Source organism: Artemia franciscana, unplaced genomic scaffold (assembly GCF_032884065.1).
Source record: "Artemia franciscana unplaced genomic scaffold, ASM3288406v1 Scaffold_986, whole genome shotgun sequence".
NCBI classification, from domain to species: domain Eukaryota; kingdom Metazoa; phylum Arthropoda; class Branchiopoda; order Anostraca; family Artemiidae; genus Artemia; species Artemia franciscana.
This window is the reverse complement of record NW_027069065.1, coordinates 65,498-90,922: the sequence shown is the minus strand read 5'-3', so window position 1 is coordinate 90,922 and position 25,425 is coordinate 65,498. Positions and strand designations below refer to the sequence as shown.

General features: G+C 34.0%; 1 protein-coding gene across 3 annotated transcripts; it reads right to left on the bottom strand.

Annotated features, from left to right (window-relative positions):
* Positions 1 to 337: 337 nt before the first annotated feature.
* LOC136043784 (uncharacterized) lies at positions 338 to 24,981 on the bottom strand. 3 transcript variants are annotated; one of them, XM_065728699.1, is made up of 7 exons: positions 24,865 to 24,970; positions 15,676 to 15,808; positions 12,094 to 12,196; positions 8,320 to 8,465; positions 6,615 to 6,834; positions 4,636 to 4,794; positions 338 to 999 (listed from the first exon to the last, which is right to left on the bottom strand). In XM_065728699.1, exons 3-7 carry the CDS (start codon positions 12,184 to 12,186, stop codon positions 472 to 474), a joined length of 1,146 nt encoding a protein of 381 aa, XP_065584771.1. In that variant the 5' UTR covers positions 12,187 to 12,196; positions 15,676 to 15,808; positions 24,865 to 24,970; the 3' UTR covers positions 338 to 471. The 3 variants fall into 3 exon arrangements, with proteins under 3 accessions (XP_065584771.1, XP_065584770.1, XP_065584769.1); XM_065728698.1 differs by having other exon boundaries at positions 15,676 to 15,769; XM_065728697.1 differs by lacking the exon at positions 15,676 to 15,808 and having other exon boundaries at positions 24,865 to 24,981.
* Positions 24,982 to 25,425: the final 444 nt, after the last annotated feature.

Genomic DNA, 25,425 nt, shown 5'->3' with positions numbered 1-25,425 from the left:
AAATTAAAAATTGCTTTCGTCTGAAACAATTGACCAAAACTTAAGAAGAAAAAGAAAGTTTAATCCAATGGTGTAAGTAAGTTACTTGATGGCACTACTTGATGTGATGTAATTTACTTGATGTGTATTTGTAGACTCACTTATTCTAGATTTTATATCTGGTTTGTCATCTGAAACCAAAAGTATCGATATCTTGTATTTGACTTGCTGAATCAATTCAATATTTTCTTTCAAGATACATCGTTTTTCTTGCTCCTTATAGTTCGAATTGAATGAAGCTGGTGACAAAAAATCTTTGATACTAGTGGGACAATCTTCAGCATTAAATGAACAAATCACAATACAAAATAACATATATTTAACTCCTTTTATAACTCCATATATAAATAACATGTATTTAACTCCTTTTATAACTCCTTTTCTTTTATTAACCACAGATCAACCTAAATCTATTAATAAACAAAGTTTATTTCATAAACTGATCCCCTTCAACCATGCAAACTTCACATCTGCAGGGAATATTCCCTTTACAACAAGTTTGTATGTAGAGTTACTACAAAGAACGCGTTGACTATCAAACACAACAGCAACACAACAGACACCCGTTTCTACAGACACAGATTTAACAACTAGAGGATTATCTTTTGAATCAAGGACTGAAACAGTTGCCAAACATCCAGTATCAATTTGAACCTTTATATGACAACTTACTAGTGACATTGACTGCTCTACTTGAAACAATCGACCAAGACAACCACCACTACCGCAACTGAGAAGGTTCGTGTTTATTCTGATTGTGACATGGTTAACTACGGATTTGGTCACTCTAAATGTCTTTCTGCTTAAATCCCAACTAGGGGGGATGATATTTGATTCCTTGAAAAGAAAGAAGTCAGATTTTTCCTTATCCTTGAGCAATTCAGAACGAGCAGGGCCATGGAGAAATTCTTCAATATCCATTTGTAGAAAATGAACATAAGGTATGAGGCTTCGTGCCTCCTGCAATTAAACAGCCGAAATAGAAAACAAGGTATAAGTCTTCATAATTCTTAAAAACAGTTAGTTGAAATAGAGCATAAAGTATGTTCTAAAACATTTATGTGTATGCGTTTTCAAACATATAGAAATATAACATAAAAACTGAACATTTGGTATAAACCTTCATCCTTCCTGCAATTAAACAGTTGAGTTGAATTAGCTTCATTTACGGTACGATAACATTTTTTTCACCATAATAGGAATGGCAGTAACACAAGAATTTTTAAATGTCTTATTCTTTTATTTTCACGATCAATCACGATCGATCCATCTCAACTGTTCTATGGACATTTTATTGGTTTTCTTTATTTTGGGCAGTGATAAGGGGCAAACCCTCTTTCAAAAGCATGGTTGCTGTAGCGTGAATAAGGAAGCAGTTTTTACTTTTTTAGATTCTTCTTTTGCTACTAAAATCCCCTTTGGAATTGATTTTTGGATTTATATTAGAGGAGAATTTATTCATGCATTCAATTTCAGAATCGTTCCATGCGCGTAATTCTAAAAGAAATCATAGCTTTATATGCATGTACACATGTGTAAATGAATGCCATCTTTTATGCTGCACCAAAAATTTGTATCAATTGGGGTATTGTTATCCTGAAACACACTTTATATGGCTTAAGATTTATGTGCCGTTTGCAAGTTTTCAATATGTTTTTTTCTACAGTCCTTTGGTTTTAATGGCCCAACGTAAGACGACAATCTTGCCATCGCTAGACGGATGAAATTCAGCCTTACCCATATACTGAATTTCATTTTGGAATTCAATTTCGGATTTTATTTTAATTCTTTGCTGAAAACTAGGTTGAAAATGCGTCAGATGCATGCAAAATTACGAAAGTTTTCCTATTTTATGTTTAGGTCATTTACCAAAAAAAATGTAAATAATGACATAATTCTGCTTTGGTAAACAGATTAATCTGATAATAATGAATTCAATGATCAAAGTCCGTTAAAAGAGACAATAGGTAGGTAGAATAAAGGGGGGGGGGGGGTAAGATATACAAATATATATGAATATCTTGTCCTGTTGGCGCGGGCTACAGCTGTAAGCTTATCGGAAAACTACATGTTTTTCAGGGAACATAAATCTTAAACCAAATAACAGTCTAATGTCAGAATAAACGATAATATAGAATTTTCTAACGCTTTTTAGGTTATTTTAAGTTATGTTTTTTATATTGCCAGTACTTCACAATTACTCATAAGTATCCAAAAACCACCAAATAACTCAGAATAACCAACAACTAATGCAATTTTAAAAATTAAAATGCACATAAGTCACAATGCATATAGAAATTCCGTCTAGCGGGTGACTAGCTTTAAACTATTTTTTTAGGATAAAAAAAGTGGAATCACTTCATGCAAAGACTCAACCCATCTAACAAATACTATCCTCAGTTAATTTACAGTAGCTTTTGTATTCGAGAGGAGTGTCTAAAAATACCGCTACAAGAAATATAAAACATATCTTAATAGTTACATTCAAAAATATCAATTTATAACTTACAATTTTTTCATTCAATTGCAAAATAGTGCGGTTTATATGCACTAATGAAGAAAAAGATAGGAGAAGTATATGAAGCTTCGCTCGGTTCCTAGTACTGATACTGATGCTTTACTGATTCTTCATGTACGGACAGTAGGGTCATCCCAAACACTGGTCAAAGTGGAAATTGATGTCGTTGTACTTTGCCTCACGTTAATTTTTCCTCGAAGTCGGCTACATAGTTTTTTTTTCTGAAAACTGGCATTTCAGAATTTCTGGCCACACAAACGATCTAATAGGTCACAACTTTAAGGAAAAATTCGTATGTTTCCAAGGGTGGTTGTATCGAGCCTAACCTCACGCCTTGACATCAACAAGAAGTTCGCATTATCTGCAGTTAGAAGACAAGTGACAATGAGAATCAATATATATACAAGCCAGCCGCATGGACCGCTGGGGTCTCGTCATTTATATCTTTAAACGAAAAGTCGTGTATGTATTTATGTAAATTTTACGGCATTTTTTTTACATATTGGCACCCTGGTCTATTCTGACCTAAAAAACGATCTCAATAGGTCACGAGTTTGACAGCAAACAGCAAAAATCACACTGAATTGCAAACAAAAGTTGCACAGCGAAACTTGTGGCTAGAAGACAAAGCAAAATCAAAATGGAATGAAAAAACGTGTCAGTTTAGCGCGCGTGAGCTCTTAGAAGACAAAGCAAAATTACAATGGAATGAAGGGGCGTGTTAATTTAGAGTATGTGAGTTTGTGATTAATAAATAGGAAGCAGGAATTAACTTTTAGTATCTTTGACACCTGCAAATTTACACAAGATGAAAAATAAATTAACAGCTAAAGAAAAACGCAATGAACAAGAAACAAGAACAGATCACATTGAATTGCCAACGAAAATGTGACTTAAACAAAAAATAACACGATAATTATGCTATTGCGTGACTAATATATTTCAGAAAATTACAATTGAATAAGGAGCGTGTTTATATATACGACGTCATATGAAATTACACCAGATTTTGAATGAATCCGAACGGCTGAAGTAGACGGTGTGGAAAAAAGTCAGAAGTAGTGATTCGCAAAATTGAAGCGCAAGCGAGATCAGCGGCTAGAAGATATGTGGCAACCAGCACCACAACGAATGCATTGAATCGTAAATGATATCTGCGGTTAGAAGAGAAGTAACAGTGAAAATCACAACGAGTCCCAGAAAAAAACAAATCCTAAGAAATGGATGATTCTTTGATGCATTAACAGGAAGGAGGAATTGAATTTACGTCATAATTTCTTAACTCAATCGAAATTGCTAATTTGACATTCCGTGACTTTTAACTAAAACATAACGAATATAAATACTACCTTTAAACGAGCCACTGTGTATTTATTTAGACATGTATAATGTTTCTCTGAAGATGATTTTGAATGAATCCGAACAGCTAATGCAAAAGGCATAAAATTTTCTGATGAAATGATGCACGAAATGAAGTGCAAATGAGATATACGATTAGAAGACATGCGACAACAAGTATCACTACGAATCTCAAATGGAAATACTGTACAACAAAATCTGCGAAAAAGAGAAAAGCGACAGGGATGACCACGTTGGATCGTAAATGAAGTGGGCGGTTAGAAGAGAAACAACAGTGAGAATCACAACGAGTCTGAGAAAAAAACAAATATTTAAAATTGGATGATTCTTGATGCATTAACAGAAAGTAGAAATTGAATTCTCGCCAAAATTTCTTAGATCATGCTAACAAACAATTAAGGAATCAAATATACACAAAACCCGTTTAAATTTGAATATATCAACCAGTATATAATCAAGAAGCATTAAATTTTACTTTGTAGGATATTAAATTTTTAGTATTGGTAAGCTCTAATTTACATTGCACATTTTCGATTGAGGTACTATAACAAGTCTCAAATATCATTCTATTTTTTGAGTCTACTTTTATTTCCTCCCAATTGGCTAATTGAAAAGAAGGGTTTATTTAAAACGCTATGAGGAGAAGCAGAAAACAGAGAGGGATAAGGAGATTAGAAAAAAAGAGAGAGTGAGGGAGAGAGAATAACAGAAGCACTTACATTGTAACCGTGTTGGGTTTTATACCTTTCAATAAAATCAAATAACTGGCTCTCTTTATCCAAAGAGAAATTCGTGTCCGAAATTAGCATAGTCAGTGTTTCCACTGAGCACTGCAGCGCTTTTTCACTCAATACTTCTGAAGAACCACTTAGAAACACCTAAAAAGGGAAAAGAAAAACAATGAAGGTTGATATAGCACGAAAAACAGTAATGACGGTGAAAAGTTGTGTAATATTGAAGTCCAACTGTTATGATTTTAGACGAATTTCAGCATAAAAAGAAATATATTTTAATTATCTACATATTTACCATCAACTAGAAGCAGTAAAATAGATAAGATAATAGAAAAAAACAACAATATTATCCAAACAGGAAAAATAAAAGCAGACTCATTCGAACTAAATAAAAGGGCTGACTCAAGGAGAGTTTCGAAGCTTTAAAAACAAACCCTATTTCAACATTAAAATATTAGCACACTTCAAGCGCTCCCAGCAGCTATTGTTCTGCCTTTGCATAGTTTTCAAATATGCAAAATCGGCAAATAAGGATAAAGTTTTTCTCGCTGCTACATCAAGTCTGAGCTAATGAGCAGACAGAGCAGCATTTGCAGCCCTGTATTACATTACTTAAGTCGTTAACACAGACAGAAAAAAGTGATGAGCCAAGCCCTGTGGTACCCCATACTGCATCTCCGGGAAATTTGATGTGCACTCAGACAAAGGGATAATAGGATAGAAATCACGGTTGTGCTGTAAAACGGAAGTCTAAAAATTATTGCATGAAAACCTAGTAAAAATTCTACACCAATTATCTTACAAAATTATCCGAAACTTGTATGATATGTGGACGACCTATCTGCATTTGAGGCTTACCGACGAAACATTAAAAGCTCAATTATGACAATAATTGACGATGTCACACAGGAGGCTTCTTTGTCGAAGATGAAAGTTAACGCTAATAATTCGTCAGTTACGACAGTTAATTTGTTTAAATCATCCCCCCTCTTTCAAAAACACCATTCCTCCCAAAATCTTTATCAGATGCATTAAATTAGTTGGGATGACAATTACTGCTGACTTGAAGTGGGACGTCCATGTTCAAACCATCCTCAAACAAGCTTCTCCTTCAGTTTCCCTTCTAATACTTTTCATAAAATTTTCTTGCACCCCCTAAGGACCTTCTCCGACTTTATTGTTCTTTATTCGGTCAATACTCGAGTGTGCTTATCCAGTATGGCATTTTGGTCTTTCTTCAGAGTATATTTATATGATTCAAAATACCCAAAAACGAGTACTTAGAATCATAAATGGTGAAGGGAAGATTCCGTCATTATCTACTAGGTAAGTTCGAGCTCACCACGTTGGCCGAGAGAAGATACCTCCTATGTGTTCGTTTTGGTACGTTCTGTCATCTTTACGTTCTGTCATCCCCAAACCCTACCTTCCCGCCCGCAACAACCATCCCTTATAAACTCCCCAAAAGTCCCCAAAGTGACTCCATCCCCGCCAACTATGCTGTGATAGAAATTTTAAAATAAATTATATTCTATAAAAAGTGAAGTTAAGTTAACCCTAATAAAATATACCTAAGTATGATAAAAATATAATACTTTAGAGATAAATTTGGGGTATATGTTTGCACATTAAGAGGGAGAGGGCAAAGTACAGTGGGTCTGCAGGCAAAATATGTTAGCTACAATTATTCTGATATTATGAAGTAAGAATTGTTTTCTGACTTCACACTGTCCAAATACTCCCCCCCCCCCCAATGTGTCAATATATGGTCGAAATTATATTCACTTCTTTTTGTCTTTTCTCACGCTAAGTTGAAAGAAACTAGCAAAAAAACTGGTTTACTGTGAGTCAATGCATGAATAACTTGAGAGGTAGGGGGTATATCATACAAGCACCAATTAATCTACTATCCTAGTAGGGTAATCTAACTGGAATAGGTCTAGGAAGTAGAAAAAATATCTTACTCTCGTAGCATATTGGGCTAAGTAGGGCATGCACAGAATGTCAGAAGCAAGCTCGCACATTAACGCAGCATTTTCAGGCGAAGTGTGTGAGTGGAACAGTGCCAATACTCCACTTTCTAAATTTGGACAAATATATTTATCCGCCAAAGCAAACAGACCCAAAGAAGATTCTGCATTTAGTGATAAAGCACGTGAAAAAACACATTCTGACTGCAGAACACTGAAACAAAAGAAAGAAAAATGAGCAATTTGTTACTTAGATGGCACTTGGGTGTTTATTTATTAACGATTTTCAAGACTAAAAAATTGACAAAAATATTAAAAAATGTGATAGAAAAATTGGAAAAAGAATGGAAGAAGTGATGATAAAGGTCCCCCCCCCCTGCAAAATATATTAACTATGATTATTCTGCATATTATGAAGTAAGAATTGTTTTTTTAACATGCTTCCTTATGTAGAAAACCAACCCTGCATTCATACCGAAGAAACGATTAGAGAGCATTGAACTGACCAATGATTGTCAAAAGACAACTCGTATTTTTTCAAACATTTCAATTTTATGTTGTTGTTTCTTTAGTTTATCTAATGGCTGCAAACCTATTAGCCACTCATTAAAAAAAAGACGAAAAAGTTCTATGAGATTTCATAGAAAGAAGAAATGATAAGAGAGCATTAAACTGATCAATGATTGTCAAAAGACAACTCGTATGTTTTTCAATTATTTCATTTTTTTCAATCTAATGACTGACGTGTCTCAACTTGTTTCGCGAATATTTCTCATAAATGAAACTAAAAATTATACTTAACCAATGCTAACATTACATCAACTATCTCGTATAGAAACAAAGATGGGTAAACGTTAAAAATTCCCTGATAAAAAAAATTAAATAATACAAAACACAAAATATCACCCTAAGAAGAGTCAATGCCTCTATTCAGCCATCTGAAATTCAGTTTAATCAGTTTAGTGAAAACACAAATTGTTTCAAAAGTTGCTACTTCATGCATAAAAATTCTTTTAGGCATCAATTTTCTACACTTATGAACAAAATGCAATGAAGCAAAAATAGTGCCAGTGTAAGTGTGCTTATAAGAAAATAAAACTAAATTGATCATGGAAAATACATTTACTCTAATAAATTTTTGTTATTTATTGCCAACTTTAATAGTCGCCACAATTTTTTTTCTTAGCTGATGGATGGGACATAAAAAAGACACAATTTCGCTTAACATAGACCTACAGGGTATACTAACAGCAGTATGTAGTATTTCCAGCAAAGCGTAACACTTGTGCGTTTAGGCGGGATAGGAGTCCAGACTTTATTTTTGACGATTTCTTTCATTTTTGTTTAGTATATTTAATAATCGTTTTAACTTAAATTTTTCTGTTAACTTCCATTTATTCAGTGAAAACAGTCTTGTTAATTCTAAGTTTGAGCCTAAAACAAAAAGATTTAATGGAATCCCAGTTGTATCTTTATTTCTGTCCGTTTTAGGTTCTGATGTTGCTTTTTAATTTTCTCTGAAACAGTCTATTTAAAATAATAAATATATAAAGAGTGAACAAATACCTTTGAATACTCAGAACAACTATGAAACTGGCTATATACTAGGCCAAACAGATTTCGACGCCAAAGATTTCCATTATATTTATGACCAAATAATTAAAATATTAATCAAATGTAAATTGTTCAGTACACTTACTCGATAAATAGGGAGAAAACCTCGAAACTCGTTTCTTCGACTACTTCAAGGTCAGAAATGACACTATTCTTGAATAATCTCCACTTAAGTGCAGCTGCCAGGACAGCACTTTCACTGCAAACTTTATTAGGATTTAAGACCAGAATCTGAAACATCAGCACAAATTGGTATTTACGTATTTGGCAAAATCTTCACATAAACGTTTCAAAACTCAGAAAAAAGTTTAGCCAAAGAAATTTCTAAAACCACAACTTGTTATAATAACATTATAGCAAACGCCAAGTTGTTAAGTATGTAAATTCATGGACTATTGCGCCCAATAAGGCTCCTAGTTTACTTGAAGTCAGCCCACAGGAGCCTATTAATAATCCTCAATTTTAATTTATTATAGAAACATAAATAATTAATAATAGTTGGTACATTACGATTTGTATACTTGCAATCGACAGTAAGGGTCCCTTTGGGTAAAAGAAGACCACATAAGAACTGGTCTCATTTCTCAATAGCCAGGGTGACATAGCCATCAATAATAAAGCTTTTTTAGCTCTTGCAGGCAAGGTTTTAGTGTTTTAGGTTTAGTTGGGTTTTTTTTTGCTTTTTGATTCATGTCGATTTTTCTTTTGTTTTAAGATTGACAATTTTTCTTCTACATCTCCGCTTAATTTTTTTTTCGTAGATAACTTCGAAGACCACACTGCCTTTCCATGACGAAAGTAAAACAGTTCAAAATAGGGATGATACCTTTTTATTGACAGTGAATAGATATAAAATTATTTAACTGGATATTTCGAACACATATACAGTGTTCATCATCAGCAGTAAAACTAAAAGACATGAATAAAACTAAACAAAATTTATACCTAATAAACTAATTACATATAATTTATTGCTCTTATTTTTTCAAAATCAAAGTAATACTTTGGATAGTTTTTTAAATTCTGGAAAGGATCGGACTTCCGTAGAGCAACAAAGTGGGGTTTATAAAATCCCATGTACTTGTGGAAGCTCTTATGTGGGACGTACTAACCAGAATATAAAAACGAGATTGCTACAACATCATAATTCTATTTCATCGTCTTTAAAGCAAAATACCAAACCTGAAGATTTCACGTCGGCCCTCTCGGAGCATATCTTTAATTTTCCGAATCATTTTATTTTGTTTGAAAATGTTTCTTTGATTTCTAGGGACCAAGGTTTAAAGCAAACTTTCAGGGAAACAATCGAAATTAAAGAAATTCTATTCAAGAATAATTCCATAAACAGAGATACAGGTGAATTTGGATTGAACTCAATTTATGATAATTTACTGAGGTCAAATAAAGTAAATATCACCTCACCTAAGAGCTATGACCTCTGTCCACGTAATATATCAGATAATTCTAATGAACCGGAACCGAAAAGGTCAAAGAGATTTGCCTCGGCTGTTGCATTGAAAAAAATAAGAGCAATAAACTATATGTAATTAGTTTATTAGGTATAAATTTTGTTTATTTTTATTCATGTCTTTTAGTTTTACTGCTGATGATGAACACTGTATATGTGTTCGAAATATCCAGTTAAATAATTTTATATCTATTCACTGTCAATAAAAAGGTATCATCCCTATTTTGAACTGTTTTAATTTGCTTTTCTTTGAACAACTTTTTTTTTCGAACTTAGCCAGATTTTTCACCAAGTGTGGACTTTGGTATTTTTCAGTGAATAAGGATTAAGCTCTTTTTAAAACTGCTTCAGGACTTTTTGTACACTGTTCAGGCTCTTTTTTACAGCATTATTCCACAACAATTATGCGAAATTCTGCATCTTGGATTTAGCTCACTATAGCTCCTAGTCAGAACATACCTAGGTTTTGCAACAAGGCAGCAGTTAGCTTGTTGGCACACTCATCCAATTAAAACAATTTAGCATATTCTACAGTCAACAATTATATTTTTTTTGAATATACAAGGAAAAATATAATAATTTGTCAATCGATGCGTTTTCCTATGGGGATTATAATTTGCCTTGACTCTCGCAATCCAAATGCAGACAGAAAAGTAACTAATGATTTCTGTCTAGGGCAAAACTTATGGGGTTTTGCTGTAACAATAAGATTTTAGTAATATTCAATTTTAGTAACAAGTTTTGACGCTTTAAAAACACTGAAAAATGAAATAAAAACTTTTATAAGTGCATAATTTAGAATGAGGTATAATTCTAAGGGCCTATGATTTATTATTTCAACATAAATCTACAGAAAATACCTGCAGAATTTTTATAGCCTCCAGAATTTTAAGATTGTACATTAAGGTCCCCTTGACCCAGGAGCTTACTGGGGTAGATTTAAATCGTTAGAAAAATAAATTTTGGGTCCTTGTTAGGAAGCCTGTTTTGATTTTTTTTTTTTTTTTTTTTTTACTTCGTTCCTCTTTTCCAAAGGACTTAAAACTAGAAGTCTAAGCTGATAAATAGTGCTTCCCTTGGCCCAAGCACTTTTAAGTTCCAAGCAGTGGGAAAAAAAATACAAAAATAAGAAAAGTTTTTGATCCCATTTTCAGGTAAATCAATCCATTTTTCGATGTGCATTGAGATCCCTTTAGCCCAGAAAATTACGATAGTAAGTTTCAAGCCGTTTAGGGAGAAAGTTTCTTGGACATTTGTCAGGTGATGTTTTTAGAGGACCAAAATTTTGCTTCTATTTTTCCCCATTTTTCCTTTGTGTCCCTTTAGACCAAGGACTTAAGGTCAAGAGTTGTAAATTAATCAGAAAAGTTTTTAAACCATTTTGGCGCCTCATTTTTCGCAGGCCGTACCTCCAAGAGTTTTCTTATGCATTATGTTCGTATTGGCTTAACAACTTATGGATATGAGTTTAAGACAGGTCAAGAATAAAAGTTTTTCGCCCATTTCTGGGCTCCCTAACATCCACAACATTCAACAAAATGCAGTCTTTTTGGCCCGGGAATGACCACGAAAAGATACAAGCCAATCAGACACCTAGAATCGAGCATGCACCCCTTTTCCGCTATGAAGTCAATATATAAACAATTGAAAATTCGCTTAATTTGCGGTCCTTGTCCCTAGGGCTATGGGGTCATGATGTCCCAGTGGCACACGCCATTTATTGGATGTTCAGCTATTCTGAACTAAACGACTATCTCTAAATTTTGATCTGTTATTATGGGGTGCGGCAGGTGACAGAAGGGCCACGTGGTGAGGTCACTTTAAGCCCTCCAGTCACTTAAAGCCCTTACAGAGGCCCATAGGACTTAGAATAAAATTCGAATGAGTCTCTTCCCAAGTTTCCATAGCCAACCCTTCTATACAAAGTGGTCAAAAACTACACTGGGGTGGGACATGGCTCTTTACCATAGGCGATGCTATAGGATCCACCCTAACGTCCGAGGGTGGTTAGAAGATAATCAGCCAAAAGTTTAGAGGTTAAAGAGTATCTTAACATCACAGATTCAACCCTCACAAAGCAAGATCATACCTCCTTTCAGGTTATTTAATTCATAGTTTTGGCAACTAACTTAGGGCTAAATAAAAAAAACTCAGCACAAATAGCAGAATACAGCAGTCATACCAGGACATTAAATGTCTTTCTAAGATCAGTTTTACTTCACTGCCCTCTCCACTACACCTCAGCTCCCACTCCCACAAGCATAGGTTTATGTGTTCTAATGTTTACAAACATCCTTTCCTCCTCATTTTATCTGACTCCTTTTCTTCTCACCCAAAACAGAAGAATCCCCAACTGAATGAACAAAAAAGTAGTTGCACTGGCAAATATACCTCATTTTGATTAATCCTTTGGCCATCTTTGATGTTGCTAAATTTAATAGTAATGTTTTGCAGAGAATCAGCTTCTGGGAAAACTTCAATCATTCTAGTGAATCTAAAATACATGAGAAGATTATTTAGAAGCGTTGAGTAACATGATAAAGATAGGAAGAGAGTAGCTAGTCTATATGAATTACCTTCTGTTATTTACATTTTACCTGTAGATTTTAATTTAAATCTGCCCTCCGTTTCTAATGTTGTGATTTCAATTTTTTCTTTCGAAATTTAGAATAAAAAACCCATTCATTTGGCAAATAAAATTTTAGCAATTGATAAGAATACCCTCAATATCATACTACACCAGCATGCTCACATATACAAGGGAGTGAAAATAGTCCCTCAAGATTGTCTCAAACCACCGTCTTCTATATGAAAAATGATGGGCTAAAATGACAATGTTAGTATTTTTTAGTCAGTCCTGATTGATAATTTTCCCTAGCCTTATCCCCCCCCCCCTTATCTAACAACTACTACTACTAACAAGTCACTGCAGCACCAAGCCGCCTTAGGCCAACAGAGCTACGCGTGCTCTTCCTCCATCCCAATCTATTCAGTCTCCCTCTTTACACCATTCCAAGAAGTGTTCATTTCTCTTAAATCTTTCCTTACATCTGCCCACCCCCTTTGGGGACGACCTGCTTTTGTTTGGCTCTAGACAGTTGGCCGACAAGGACTATCTTTGGCAATTTGGCATTCTTCATCAGTAGAACGTGTCCTAGCCAACGCGACCTTTACCTCATTATATTCATAAAAAGCAGGATTGAATTACGTTTTTCCTACAGCTTACTGTAGATATAGAAAAGACTGAAAAAGTTAGTGATACTTCAGATGGAAGGAAGATTTATTTTGTGAGTAAAAATTAGTGACAGTAACAAAAGGATTGAAAAATTGTAAGGCCTCAGGTGTTGACAGTTTGGGAAATGAAATTTTCGAATTTAGTGGATATGAACCTATGACGGTTTAGCACATTCTCGAAATGTTCTGTCCATCTCCCTTTAACTCTTTCCTTGTCAATAATTGTCACCGCGTCCTCTCTTCAACTGGGGCAAGTCTAGATCGACTATACCCTCTTAATCTATTAGCATTTCAGTACAATATTTACTATTATGTCGTCTGGCTGTATCTTCCAGGTCTTCAGCAATCTTATCTGTGGCCACTAGTTCACACCTTGATCCATATTTTAATACTTTTTCCACTTTCTTTGCATTCCTCTTATTTCTATATAATATATCACTCGAATAATTGTTGTAAAAGCCCTCCTCCTCTCTATTAGACATGAAGCATTTTCACTAATTTTCCTATATTCCCTAAGATGACGTTATCGACTTCACAAACAATTTTCTTAAACTTATTCTATCCACCTTCTATATTGTCCAATTACTCCCAAGTTAACATTCAACTGTTCTTAGAAAGTTAATACGAAATTCTCATCCGGGAGTCTACCAACGTCGTAGCTCTCTGGAAGGTAGTTACCCTTTCTTATAAGAAATTAAAATCCTGTTCACATGAGGGAAGAGAAAAAGGCGGTTTTAAGCTCTAAAATGCTCCAGTATTTTACACGAACTGTGTGTCTGTCATCAAGGGTAGTCGGTAAAAAAAAAAGCAAATCTATAAACTAGCAAGAATACTAAATATTGAGGTATCTATAAACAAAATCCAGCCAAAATCTGTTTTCCTTTGCAGTAAATATTTTTGTTGTTCGAAGTATTGACAGTAAGGTCAAAACAATAATCTAGCTACTCCTTCTACGACAATAGTTTTGGTATGGAACATGTTGGGCATTAGTGTCCAAAAAAGTAGTTAGAACTGTTGGTAAGGATAGAATTTCACAGAATTCGGAACCAAACATATTTTAATACCTAAAATCCTACTATTTCTCAGTGCAACAATCCTTTCAAATACTTTCCTGTCATTTCATAGAAACCAAGGTAAGGTGACTTACCCATGGGCTCCATTTCAGACCAAAGAGCTATAGAACTATTTGTTTTGTTATTAACCATTCTTTTATAAGGGTTCAAACACATGATCTGGTTCAGTGAATATTGACTGAAGTGACACCCAAGCAAGCTAGTGATTACAGGAGGTACAGAATAATCGTGTGATACAAATGCATATGACCTATTGGCCGAACGTGTCAAACCCCAAACAAAATCAACGACTTTTTGAAGGCTGTCAGCCTTCTCGGATTTAAAATTTGATGAGTTCTAGTGCCCTTTTTAAGAGTAGAAAATGACTGGACGGTGTTAAGCCCCCTGCTTACCTCTTTTTGTCTGGGTCCCAGAGCGGCGAAACAGAAAAAGAAATTGAAAACCAAGATGAGAAACTTTAATATAACGAAAATATGTTTCTATTAAATTTGACACTTGTTATTTTCAGGGCCAACTGCTATAATCTACAGGAAATATTGATTATATATAAAGGAATTCACTCATAATATTGACGAAAAAAAACTTATTTTTTATGCCTCTTTGAAAGCAAAACTTTATAAATGCTAGACTATATATAATTTTGGCCCTTCAAATAGGTTAATGGTAAATTTCGATACAACATTCCAACGGAGTATGTTAACAACTTAGACACTGCTCTATGACCCAGATATCATCCAGAATGTACTCTAGTTTGACAGCTCCTCGAGAAGAGGATGCCATCCCGAGAAACAGAATCATGCCCATCTAGAGGAATCATGGCAACGCCAGTTTGCATAAAACATCCTTCTCTGACTCTGTCTTTGGTTTGAAAAATTCTCTTAGCCAGAGAAAGCTTCATCTCCTAGTGTTCAAGCTTTTGGTTATCCATTGACAAGGAGGGATACAATAAATCATGGCCTACAGTATGGAATGTGCCAGATGAGCTGATCCACTACCATCACTGACCAGCATCTCCAGAATATTTTAACTGGCAATTAAAATTAAAAAAATTAAGCATGTGGCAAACTGGGATTACTCTGGAGATCTGAGGAGGCTATTTATCTTTGGTACCAAAGGTGAATCAAAAGCAGTTCATCACCTTTTACTCTATGTGACAATGAAACTTTAAAGGCTTGCAATGCATGTATATAATCTTTTGTTGCTTGTTCTCTTAGATATTGGTTGAGTTTATTTGATAATTCAAAAAAAATCATCCAAAAGCTATTGAGTACCCAAAAATTTTTGCACAGATTTCAAAGTCTTCAACAGAGACTACTAATGCTGGGTTGACACAAATTCAGTTGTAGACAACTAAAAAATTCTGTTTCTAGCTTTTTTTTTCTCGACTGCTTTTATAATAAACATGAAATTTGAGTGAAATTGCAGTTATCAGCTTTTGTCCAGCTTAGAATACTGTTAATCCAAGTTAATAAAACTTTCAGGAATAGCTCTACAGCCCAAATTAGATTCCAAGAAGGTATTTCCAATCGTCCACTCTGCCTCTGCTCTCCTCCAGGACACTAACTTGTTCATAAGCTTGGAACAACTTTGTGCTAGGGGAATCAAACGCTCAGAAATGAACGTACAGCCTAAATAAGGGTATAGTAAGGAGTTTTCAACAACATACCTCCATTCTTTCTTATCTTCGATTTGAGAAACATCATTCTGACTTTTTTTTTAGTTAGAATCCAACTCCAATGATGAAAATTGCTTGCCCAAGCCTACAGCCCAAGAAAAGGAAAGAAAACTCTTGGCACAAGCTTAAAAAAAAGTCTTTTCACACATCAAGGTAGTTTGAGGTTAGATATCAAAAAAATCTTTATAGTACAGACAATTACTAAAAAAAACAAACTTTCTGGTGAAAGTAAAGAGCAGAGTTGAAACTTGGAAGAAAACAAAATTATTTTCTCGCAATTTACACAATATACATCTGGAAGATTAACTCAAATAAGCCGACTTATGACATCCCCTTGCAATTGTAGAAATTATAGAACTAGTGTAAAACAGCTTGTATTTGTAGAAAATACAAGATTAATTTACAAGGCTCCCAGCAGTCTTTCACCAGCCAAGATATCAAATACTTTTAGTATATTATTCAAATTTGCTATAAAAAATAAGAAAAAAAGAAAAAAGTAAGCACATATTTCAATAAAGCGATAGTTTTTTAGAATTATAGACAAATTGCAAAATATCATGAGTCAGTTTATTTGAGCTAGTTTTGTAGATATGTGTTGCATAAACCACAGAGCAATAATTTTTGTTTATTTTGAGTTTTAACTTTGCTCTTCATTTCCATTAGAAAACTTAATTTTTTAATCTAAACTAATTTTATTACATTAAGTCCTTTAAATATACACAATAAACCCTACAAAAAATCTTTATTTGACTTCAGATGTGAAATTACAGAAGTCAACAGGAGTTGTTGTTATCATTGGATATTAATATAGCTTTTACGTCCAAACTCTCAAACTTTCCAAAATAAATATATGCAACTTTGTCACATAAAAAAGAGTTTTAAGGACCATATGATGTCCAGTATTTTGAGGAGTTGAGGACAAAAATACAATTATTAACGAAATACTGCTCTTGAATAGCACTATATTTTTATGCAACTCATTAACATGAGGCACAGCATCAGAAAAGCTTTCACACAAAGCACTGCATACATTTGTGCTTACATTCTAGAGTTCCTCATATAGAGTCTCATTAAAATTATGTACTCATGTTCTTAAAAAAAAAAAATAATAATAATTTTGCTCTTTAGAGCTATGAGGCATGTCCTTCATCAGACATATGCACATAGAGGGTAGGGGAATTTTTCACGTAAAAGTGACACAAAGAAATAGTTTATGCAAACAATATTTCATTCCCTGAATGTACAACATTCGGTTCCTTATGTAAACAATGACTCTTAAGTAAAAATTCAGCTAGAGGCAGGCATTGGAAGTTGCATCAATGATGGTACAAAATAGGTATGAAATCCGTAGCACCAAACCAAGCAATTATTTTTCTAATCTAACAAGAATGTAGCAACTAAGAAGGAACGGTGCATTACCAGAAACATGTATGAAAAAAGTTCCAAAGCTGCCAGTAGTAGAATTTGACAGAATTCCAAAAGCTGCCGACACTTTAGCAGCATAACTCGTGTTTTGACAGCTTATCTTTGAGCTAAAGAATTTTTATGTGTAAAAATGGTATTTTCAGAAAAGTCTGCCAATAGATTTCACTAGGCCATTAAAACTGCCAAGTAGCATTGCTACTATGCTACCCCACTTTTTGCATGGCGAACGAGAAATAAAAAATACAAATTAGATTAAGATAATTTCCACAAAGCAAAGGTTAAAACCAACACACAAAAAGTATAACATGACAAAAAAAAATTGAGTAAAGTTTTTCCAGACCCTACTTATTCTAATAGCTATGGTCTGTGACAATCATTGCAGAACCGGTTTTTAATTTGTGTTTAACGTCAAGTACAGTTTTCTGCTGCAAACCTAAAACTGAATCATATACATGCCAATCTTTCTGCTTGTTCAATCCTTCTACAACTAAGAACACAATAAATAGCAAAAAAGGGCAATTCTGATCACTTGTACCTTACTGATTATTTGACATCAAATATTTGCATTTGGTGACAAACATATTCTTTCAAGAAAAAACTATACCTTATTAACCCTCTTTGCAAGATCAACTTTAGACTGACTATGAAGCAGCAGGTTTTCAGTGTATCTAGGATAAAAAGTGCCCAAAAAACAAGAGAAACAAGCAGAAGATACAGGCAACTCAAAAGAATACCTGATAAACATGTGCTGTAAATATATGATGTTTGTTCCATTCTAAGTCTATGGCAAATAGGTATATTCCGAAAAACCAGACTCCCTTAATTTCGGTTTCAAATAAGAATGTTTTATTCATTCAAAGATCAATTCTTCCGGATTTCACCATCAATATTTGAAATGAAAATAATTCTCATCTACAGATAAGCTATAGCAATGAATAGTAAAACAAAATTTAGATTGATTGTGGGCTATCTCTTTAAAGGTCTTTCCAATTTTACACCTCCTCCCTACTCGCAAGAGTTGCTTGCACACATATGCTAAGATTAAAATATATGGAACTTATAAAGCTCGAAATTATATGAGAAATATAAAGTTTTCCAAATTCATCAAAATTAAGTTCTTATTGGTGGGGAAAGGGCTGGTGGTAGATACCTAAGAAGACTAAAGCTGAGGTTAAGGGGCAGTGTCAAGAGCCATGATTCCCAACATGGGGCGTGGTAATATTTCGGTTGGTCATGAGCAGGATATGCACCCTTCAGCTGACTACACTTTAGAGCTTCAATTTTGAAAACCTTTTTCATATAAATGACATTACATTCAAATACATATAATACATGATGCATGATAATATTGCAGTGATGCTATCCATTGTATAAAAAACGTTGGATTCAGTTAATATTTTTCATCAGCATAAAATGTGCCCAGAGGAAGACCCAAAAAAGATACCAAGGAGGCATTTTCACGGTGCCAATTCGCAAAAATGTTGAGGGGGGGAGCAAGGATTTTTTTTTTTTTTTTTTTCATTTTTAATGAAGGTACAGCCAACAGAACAAGGTTGGGCAAAAATAATAAAAATGGGGGTAGTGGTGACTTTACTGTTTTGATAAACAGTCAACAAATTTATCCAAATTCAGGGTCTTCTCTTTTCAATGGCCATGATCATGAGATTAAGGAGACTGTCATTTCCCATTGTTGATCATAAGTAGTCCTTCAGAAGCCCTTATAATGAGAAGAATAGTTCATTACAGGCATTGGTCACAGGTAAAGTAGCAACCAGCTTCATCCGTTTTAGCACTGCAAAATAGGCAATAGGGAAGTCAGATAAAATTTTGATAGCTCAGAGCAGATCCATTTTAAAAGTGTCACATTTTGAAAGGTGCAACTTTGCAAGAGAAAGCTGGGATTCTAGGGCATAGTCATCAACATCAAGAATCACTTGATTATGACAAATCATCCTTTCAACTTTCGAAAATTCAAAAAAAACATCAAACATCAATCCATCTGGATCGTGAAATAATCTATCACCTTGAAACACAGAAATTTACTGGAGTCTATTTGAACTGGCTGACTGATGTTGGGCTTGTCAGCTGATAAATTTGAAAGAGTCTTTGAGACAAGTCAAAATGGTTAACTTCTCTTGTTCTGAGCACTGGTTTTGGATGCTTTGATTCCTGGATATTGCTTATAGTCAAGAATTCGGTTGTGTTTTAGCTAAAGTTTTTATTGGTTATCATTTCTCAGCTTTTGGAGTGTCTTGTATGTCCTGAAAATTATTGTAAGTGCCTTACAAGTCAACATTTACAATTAATAACACTTTTTCCATTAATTGCAAAGTTGCAACAAAAGAGGTCAAGTTGATTTTTTTTCAGTAGTCGTTTTGCTTCACATGCTGCCTCACCATCAGAATTATCAGGGACTACTGCTAGTACAGAAACAATACAATCAAATCTGACCTTCAGCTTGAAAATATAGTGGCATGCATAAAACCAGCAAGCTTGGGCTGTCCTCTGAAGCTCCAAGACTTTTTGCCTGCTGACACACTGAGATTCCACAAATAGTCCATTTTAAGTGCTGCTACATAATGTAATTCTTTGCACGACAGAGAAAAATTTCGAAAGTTAATTGACATTTTTCAGATAATCAGTCAAAACCAAGTGTAATCTGTGGTCAACACAGTGCCAAAACAAAACTTCATGAGGCACCTTCTTTCTAAACTTTGCTTGAACTCCAACAAATTCCCTTTCCACTCATAACAAATACGCCGTCGTAACATTGTACAATGCACAGCATCAAATCTACAAAAAAACTGTTATAGTTTCAAAAATCAAGAGGGCTAAGCTTTTGGCATTTAATATTTGCATGTGATGGAAGCCAATTAGTTGCTCCACTAATTTTCTATCTGATATGTACCTGGGTAGGATTGCTAATTATTCTTTTCTAGAAACATCTTTTGTCTTGTCAACAAGAAGTGATTAGCTGATTTTACTTCTAAAATAATGACTTGCTGCAAGGCATTTCCTATCAGTGTAACTGCATTGCTTTGGTGCTGACGACTGCAATAATGACCTAATCAGTGCTATAACTTTGCCTTCAATTTTTGGCTGCCTTTACATATTTTCTCCATCAGTTCAACAAGATTATCCCAGCTTGCAGATGTTTCTAATCTGTCATGACCCCTTGAAGAAAGACCCTGGTGGGCAAAAAGCAGATAGCACAAAAAATACACTTTACATGATCTCTATTTTCTTGAACCTCTTGAAATTTTGACCAACTTAAGTCATTGCTACACATCTCAAAGCATCAGTACTAATTATCTTAAATTCTGCCCATGCTGACACACAATTCTTATGTCTTTTATAACTACTATGTTGCTTCAACAGACCAGAACTCTTAAAAAAATTCTGTCTTGATGAAAGCCGTTTCCCCAGCCCCTAGATCCCCACTAGATAAATGGTAGCAAGCAAAAAAAAACAAAAAATTGTAGTTTGATGAGTATTCAATCCATTCATAAGTCTTAAAGCAATGCACACTGAATTTCCTCCTATTGGAAGTGGAAGCCAAATACCTCTCAGGAAAAGGTTGAGCTGGTTGGTCATTGTTTGATTATGGATTCACTGCAAAAAAGAAGATAAACTGACAACCTGATGCCTAGTTTTGACTGAACACCTGTCAGAGATCATGACTGCAGGTAAGACACCAGAGAGGAATTGTTTTACACAATTCAAGACAAGGTTGTCTACTAGTGGTATATTTAGGATTCTCCAGGATGAGGTAAGAAGTAACATCTTAAACAAAGTCATTGAAAAGTAATAGTAAGAAAAGTAACAGTACTATTTAATTGGTTTGAAAAAAACAAAAGCACAGGGATGAACTATGCAAGTAACCAGTCATTTAGTATTGTTATTTCAATAAAGCACATAGCTAAAACACAAAATAGCTATTAAATAGAGGTAACAAGGTCTTTTTCCAAATCAAGGCAGGCATGCCCCTTGTCCCCTGTAATTGGTACCACTGCGGCCTTTTAAGCTTCCTTCAGGCGAATACAAGTAAAATTCTAAATGAAAAAAAAATATAAAAATCACAAGAGAGGCATGAGGATATTAGAAATGCTTAGGTGGGACATGGCCGAAAATTGACTGAGAACAACTTGTGAGGATATATTTTAGGAGAAACCATAAAATGAACTTCAAATGTTTTTTGGAGGGGGATTTGGGATTTAGGAAAAAATTGGTTTTATGTGAATTTTAAATTTGGCTAATCCTATAGGAAGACTCCTTCTGAGAAGAAACACTTTAGTAACAAAAGAGAAATACTATTCAATTATATATTCAAGTATAATTTTCTGTAAAATAAAAATGATACCCCATCTCCCACAAATGAAGCAAAATTTTGTCTTTAGGGTATTGACAAATGTCATAATAAACACCATAAGAACACATTTCTTACTTTATAGATCATATATAGAGATTTATATTAATCATATTTTGATGGCTCCTTCTATTTTAATCCATGTCTTTCCCAATTTTGTATATAACACAGGGAAATATCTTGTCCATTATGAGAGAGGATACAACTGACATCGTATTTGGTAAAAGTTGGAAAAAGTATTTGGTAAAAGTTGGCAAAAGTGTCAAATGCAGAATTGAATGGTACTACTTGTTTGTTATCATAATACTTCCTCCTTATAAGGATTCTTCATACATAATTTTTTTTTTTTTTGAATTATGGATAAAATTACAGTTGGATGCTTGGGCAGCTCTTCTGTAGGAAACACACAAATAAAAAAAAAGGATTACAATATTAGGGTGAATTTCCTGAAAATGGGCACCACCTCCTACCCTTATCATCCTATATATAGTCTTTAATAATATATTTCTTTGTTGTTTGTCATCCCATGATGAGTTGCATAATGGATAACTGAATTCTTGACTTGATGAAATCTAGTTTCCTCTGAGTGATTATAAGTAAATAGCAAAGTAAATAGTAAAGTAAAGTAAATAGCATGCTGTATATTTGGTAAGAATTTAATTGTAAGAAATTTAGTAAGAATTTCAGTGTTTTAGTGTGTTCTATATATATATATATATATATATATATATATATATATATATATATATATATATATATATATATATATATATACATTAGGGCTTTACCTGGGAACACCAGGATGGAGGGGTAGCTGTAAGAACATAAACCATACAATGGAGAAAGGGCATAAAACAAGGAATCAAATGGCACTGTTTGTATTGTATTTGCATGTTTGTTTCAGAAGACAATAGTACTGTAGGGCAACAGGTTTTCAGAACAAAAATTATAGAACAAAAAGAGCACCATTTTTAAATAGCTAATTAGGTTATTTTCAATGTTTAAAAATTGCATTTGTGAAAATTTTCTCTCTCTAAATACACTACATACACTTTTTCTAATTAAATACACTACAAGTAAAATACACTACAAATAGAAAAAACATTATGCTACAATGAGATTAACCGAACAGACGGACCAAAGGATGATGAGGTGATAAACGATAAAAAGCTGATTCTGACAACCTTCCATACATGAGGGCTAACTTTGCACTTATATCAGGGACATCAAACTTACAAATTATCTTCCTATTGCTATACCAAGGGGGGAGATAAAGTAAAAATTTACAATATCTGAAATAAAAAATCCAAATCTGATTAACATCTTTTTTCTTTAGAAGGGAATAAAGACCAGAAAGATAAAGGACAGAATGATCACAAAATGTAGCATATAGTCTACCAAGTGCACGTCTATTATACTTCCCTCGATTAGCAACTATCTTAGAATAGCCTGTTTGAATTTTCTTTTGAACATCACAAACAGTGCACTGCCGTAGGCAAGAAATTGAATTCGTAACTATGTCCCCTTAACCCAAAGATGTTTATAATTTCCTGAGATATTTTGTAATAGTCAAATATTTCACTGCTCCATTGTAGTACTCAAATATTTCACTGTTCCCTCAAACTTGCCCCTTGTAACCTTTTCAGCTTTATACAAGGTTTGGTGATGATGGGTTAGGTATGGTTGGATTAGGTCAAGTTTTTACCCATTTCTGAGAAACCAAATTTAAATTAATCTAACTTTAACTCTTACTGTCAAAGCTTGCATAAGACTGAAAAAACTATGATATATATATATATATATATATATATATATATATATATATATATATATATATATATATATATTTAAATAGTCCCAAATATTTGAAATACATATGCAAGGCCAAATCCAGGGGGAAGGGTAGGGGGTTTGACCTCCTCCCTCCTGAAATTTTTGTACAATTTTTTTTTTCTCCTGAATGTTTTTTTTTAATTTTTTGTGACCCCCCCCCCCCTGCACACAAAAAAAAAACCTTTGCCAAACAGAAATCCAGGATACAGCCAAATATATGTGGGCATGTGAGTTTTTACACTAATCCATGTAATCATATTTTATTTCCACTGTCCTTAGTATTTTACAGAAAGATCAGTTTTCTATACTTTTTGGACATTGCCTTTGTCTATACTTGTATGAATTTGCTTAAATCATTTACAAATTAATTAATGTGCCAAAATGGTGCCATTGCCAAAATTTACTTCAAGAACAGAACAAAATGGTTCCACTACATTTGGTAAAATTCTAGTTAATATACTTCTTGCTATCTTAGAAAGGGTTTAGGTTAGGAAAATGAAACTTTCAGGGATGGGTCTACAGGCTAAAGTATGTCCTGGGAAGGTATTTTGAAGTACCTACCTCCACTCCTTCTCCCTCTAGAGGGCCCTGACCTTTGGTGACCTTCAAAAATATGTGTTATAAAAGTGAAACCTTGCAAAATAGATCCTCTGCTTGAATGAAGTACAACAAAATTGTTTTCAGCTTCACAACTTTGCTCAATCCCTATTTATCAGGTTTTAAAGATATGCAAATACATTTTGTAAATTTTGAAAAAAAAACACTGATATGGCTTAGAATTCTACTCAAATAACAGGAATTGTATTTTCAGAACTAAATGTACAGAAAAAGCAACTGGTAACTGAAAATTAAGGTAAATGTTCTTTTGTCAAAATTTCAAAAGGTCATGTAGACCTGTCATGTAGGCAAATTTCAGGGCTCTCTAAAAGAAGAAGGAGTGGAAGTGGGTACTTTAAAATACCTTCCTGGGATATACTTTAGCCTGTAGACCCATCCCTGAGAGTTTCATTTTCTTAACCTAACCCCTTTCTGAGATAGCAAGAAGTCACAACTAGAATTTTACCCTACATTCAAGCAGAAGATCTATTTTGCAAGGATTCACTTTAATAACACACATATTTTTAAAGGTCATCAAAGGTCAGGATCCTCTATTGGGAGAGGGATTCTATCCCTGAAAGTTTCATTTTCCTAAACTAACCCCTTTCCAAGATAGCCAAGTTACTAAACTAGAATTTTACCAAAATTTGTAATGAGAAAGGTAGATATCCCTCAATAGCCTGATTAGGCTACATCAGAGAAATGTAATTTATCAGGGGTTTTACATTTTACAATTAAGGCCAAGGAAAATAAAAATTACCATGCTTTAATCAAGCAAAAATGGCAAATTTTCTTACAACACAGTTTTGTTATAAAACATGTGTTTTTAACTTTTGGCAAAAAGGCTAGCCTATGGACAGAAATAACTATTGAATCATGGAAAAACATAATGAGAGGCATCAATTGATGTATTTGCTTTTATCTTGGCTACATTTCTTTGTAAACTGCAAATTCCTTACAGGTTTCTAACGCCTATCTTTGAAAAATATCTGAAGAGAATTGCTATCCAGTTATAAAAAGCTTATAAAATTGCTATCAAAAGTCATCTATGAATTTTTGAATCAGGTTTAAAAATTCTACCGTTCAAATCAGGGCTTCTACTCTCGACAAGTTTTAAAAATTCGGGGAGTTTTCAGGGACAAGTCTTCCAGATTCGGGGAATTTTCGGGGCAAGTTCAAAATGGAATTCTGTTGCAAAAATTTGGCAAAATTGATTATAGCTTCGTTTTCAGGCTCAAGTAGGGCTTGGATCCACGTAGTAAGTCAAGTTTTCATCAGAGTAGGTTTCAGAGCCATAGGATGGCTTGGATTTAAAATTTTATGAGTTCTAGTGCCCTTTTTAAGAGTAGAAAATGACTGGACGGTGTTAAGCCCCCTGCTTGCCTCTTTTTGTCTGGGTCCAAGAGTGGCGAAACAGAAAAAGAAATTGAAAACCAAGATGAGAAACTTTAATATAACGAAAATATGTTTCTATTAAAACTGACACTTGTAATTTTCAGGGCCAACTACCTAAATCTACA

Coding starts and splice junctions, on each gene's coding strand:
- LOC136043784 (XM_065728697.1), bottom strand. CDS start 12,186: ATGATTGAAGTTTTCCCAGAAGCTGATTCTCTGCAAAACATTACTATT. Junction 6,835..8,319: donor GTTTTCTCCCTATTTATCGA/GTAAGTGTACTG, acceptor CTTTTGTTTCAG/TGTTCTGCAGTCAGAATGTG. Junction 4,795..6,614: donor TAGCCCAATATGCTACGAGA/GTAAGATATTTT, acceptor TTCCCTTTTTAG/GTGTTTCTAAGTGGTTCTTC.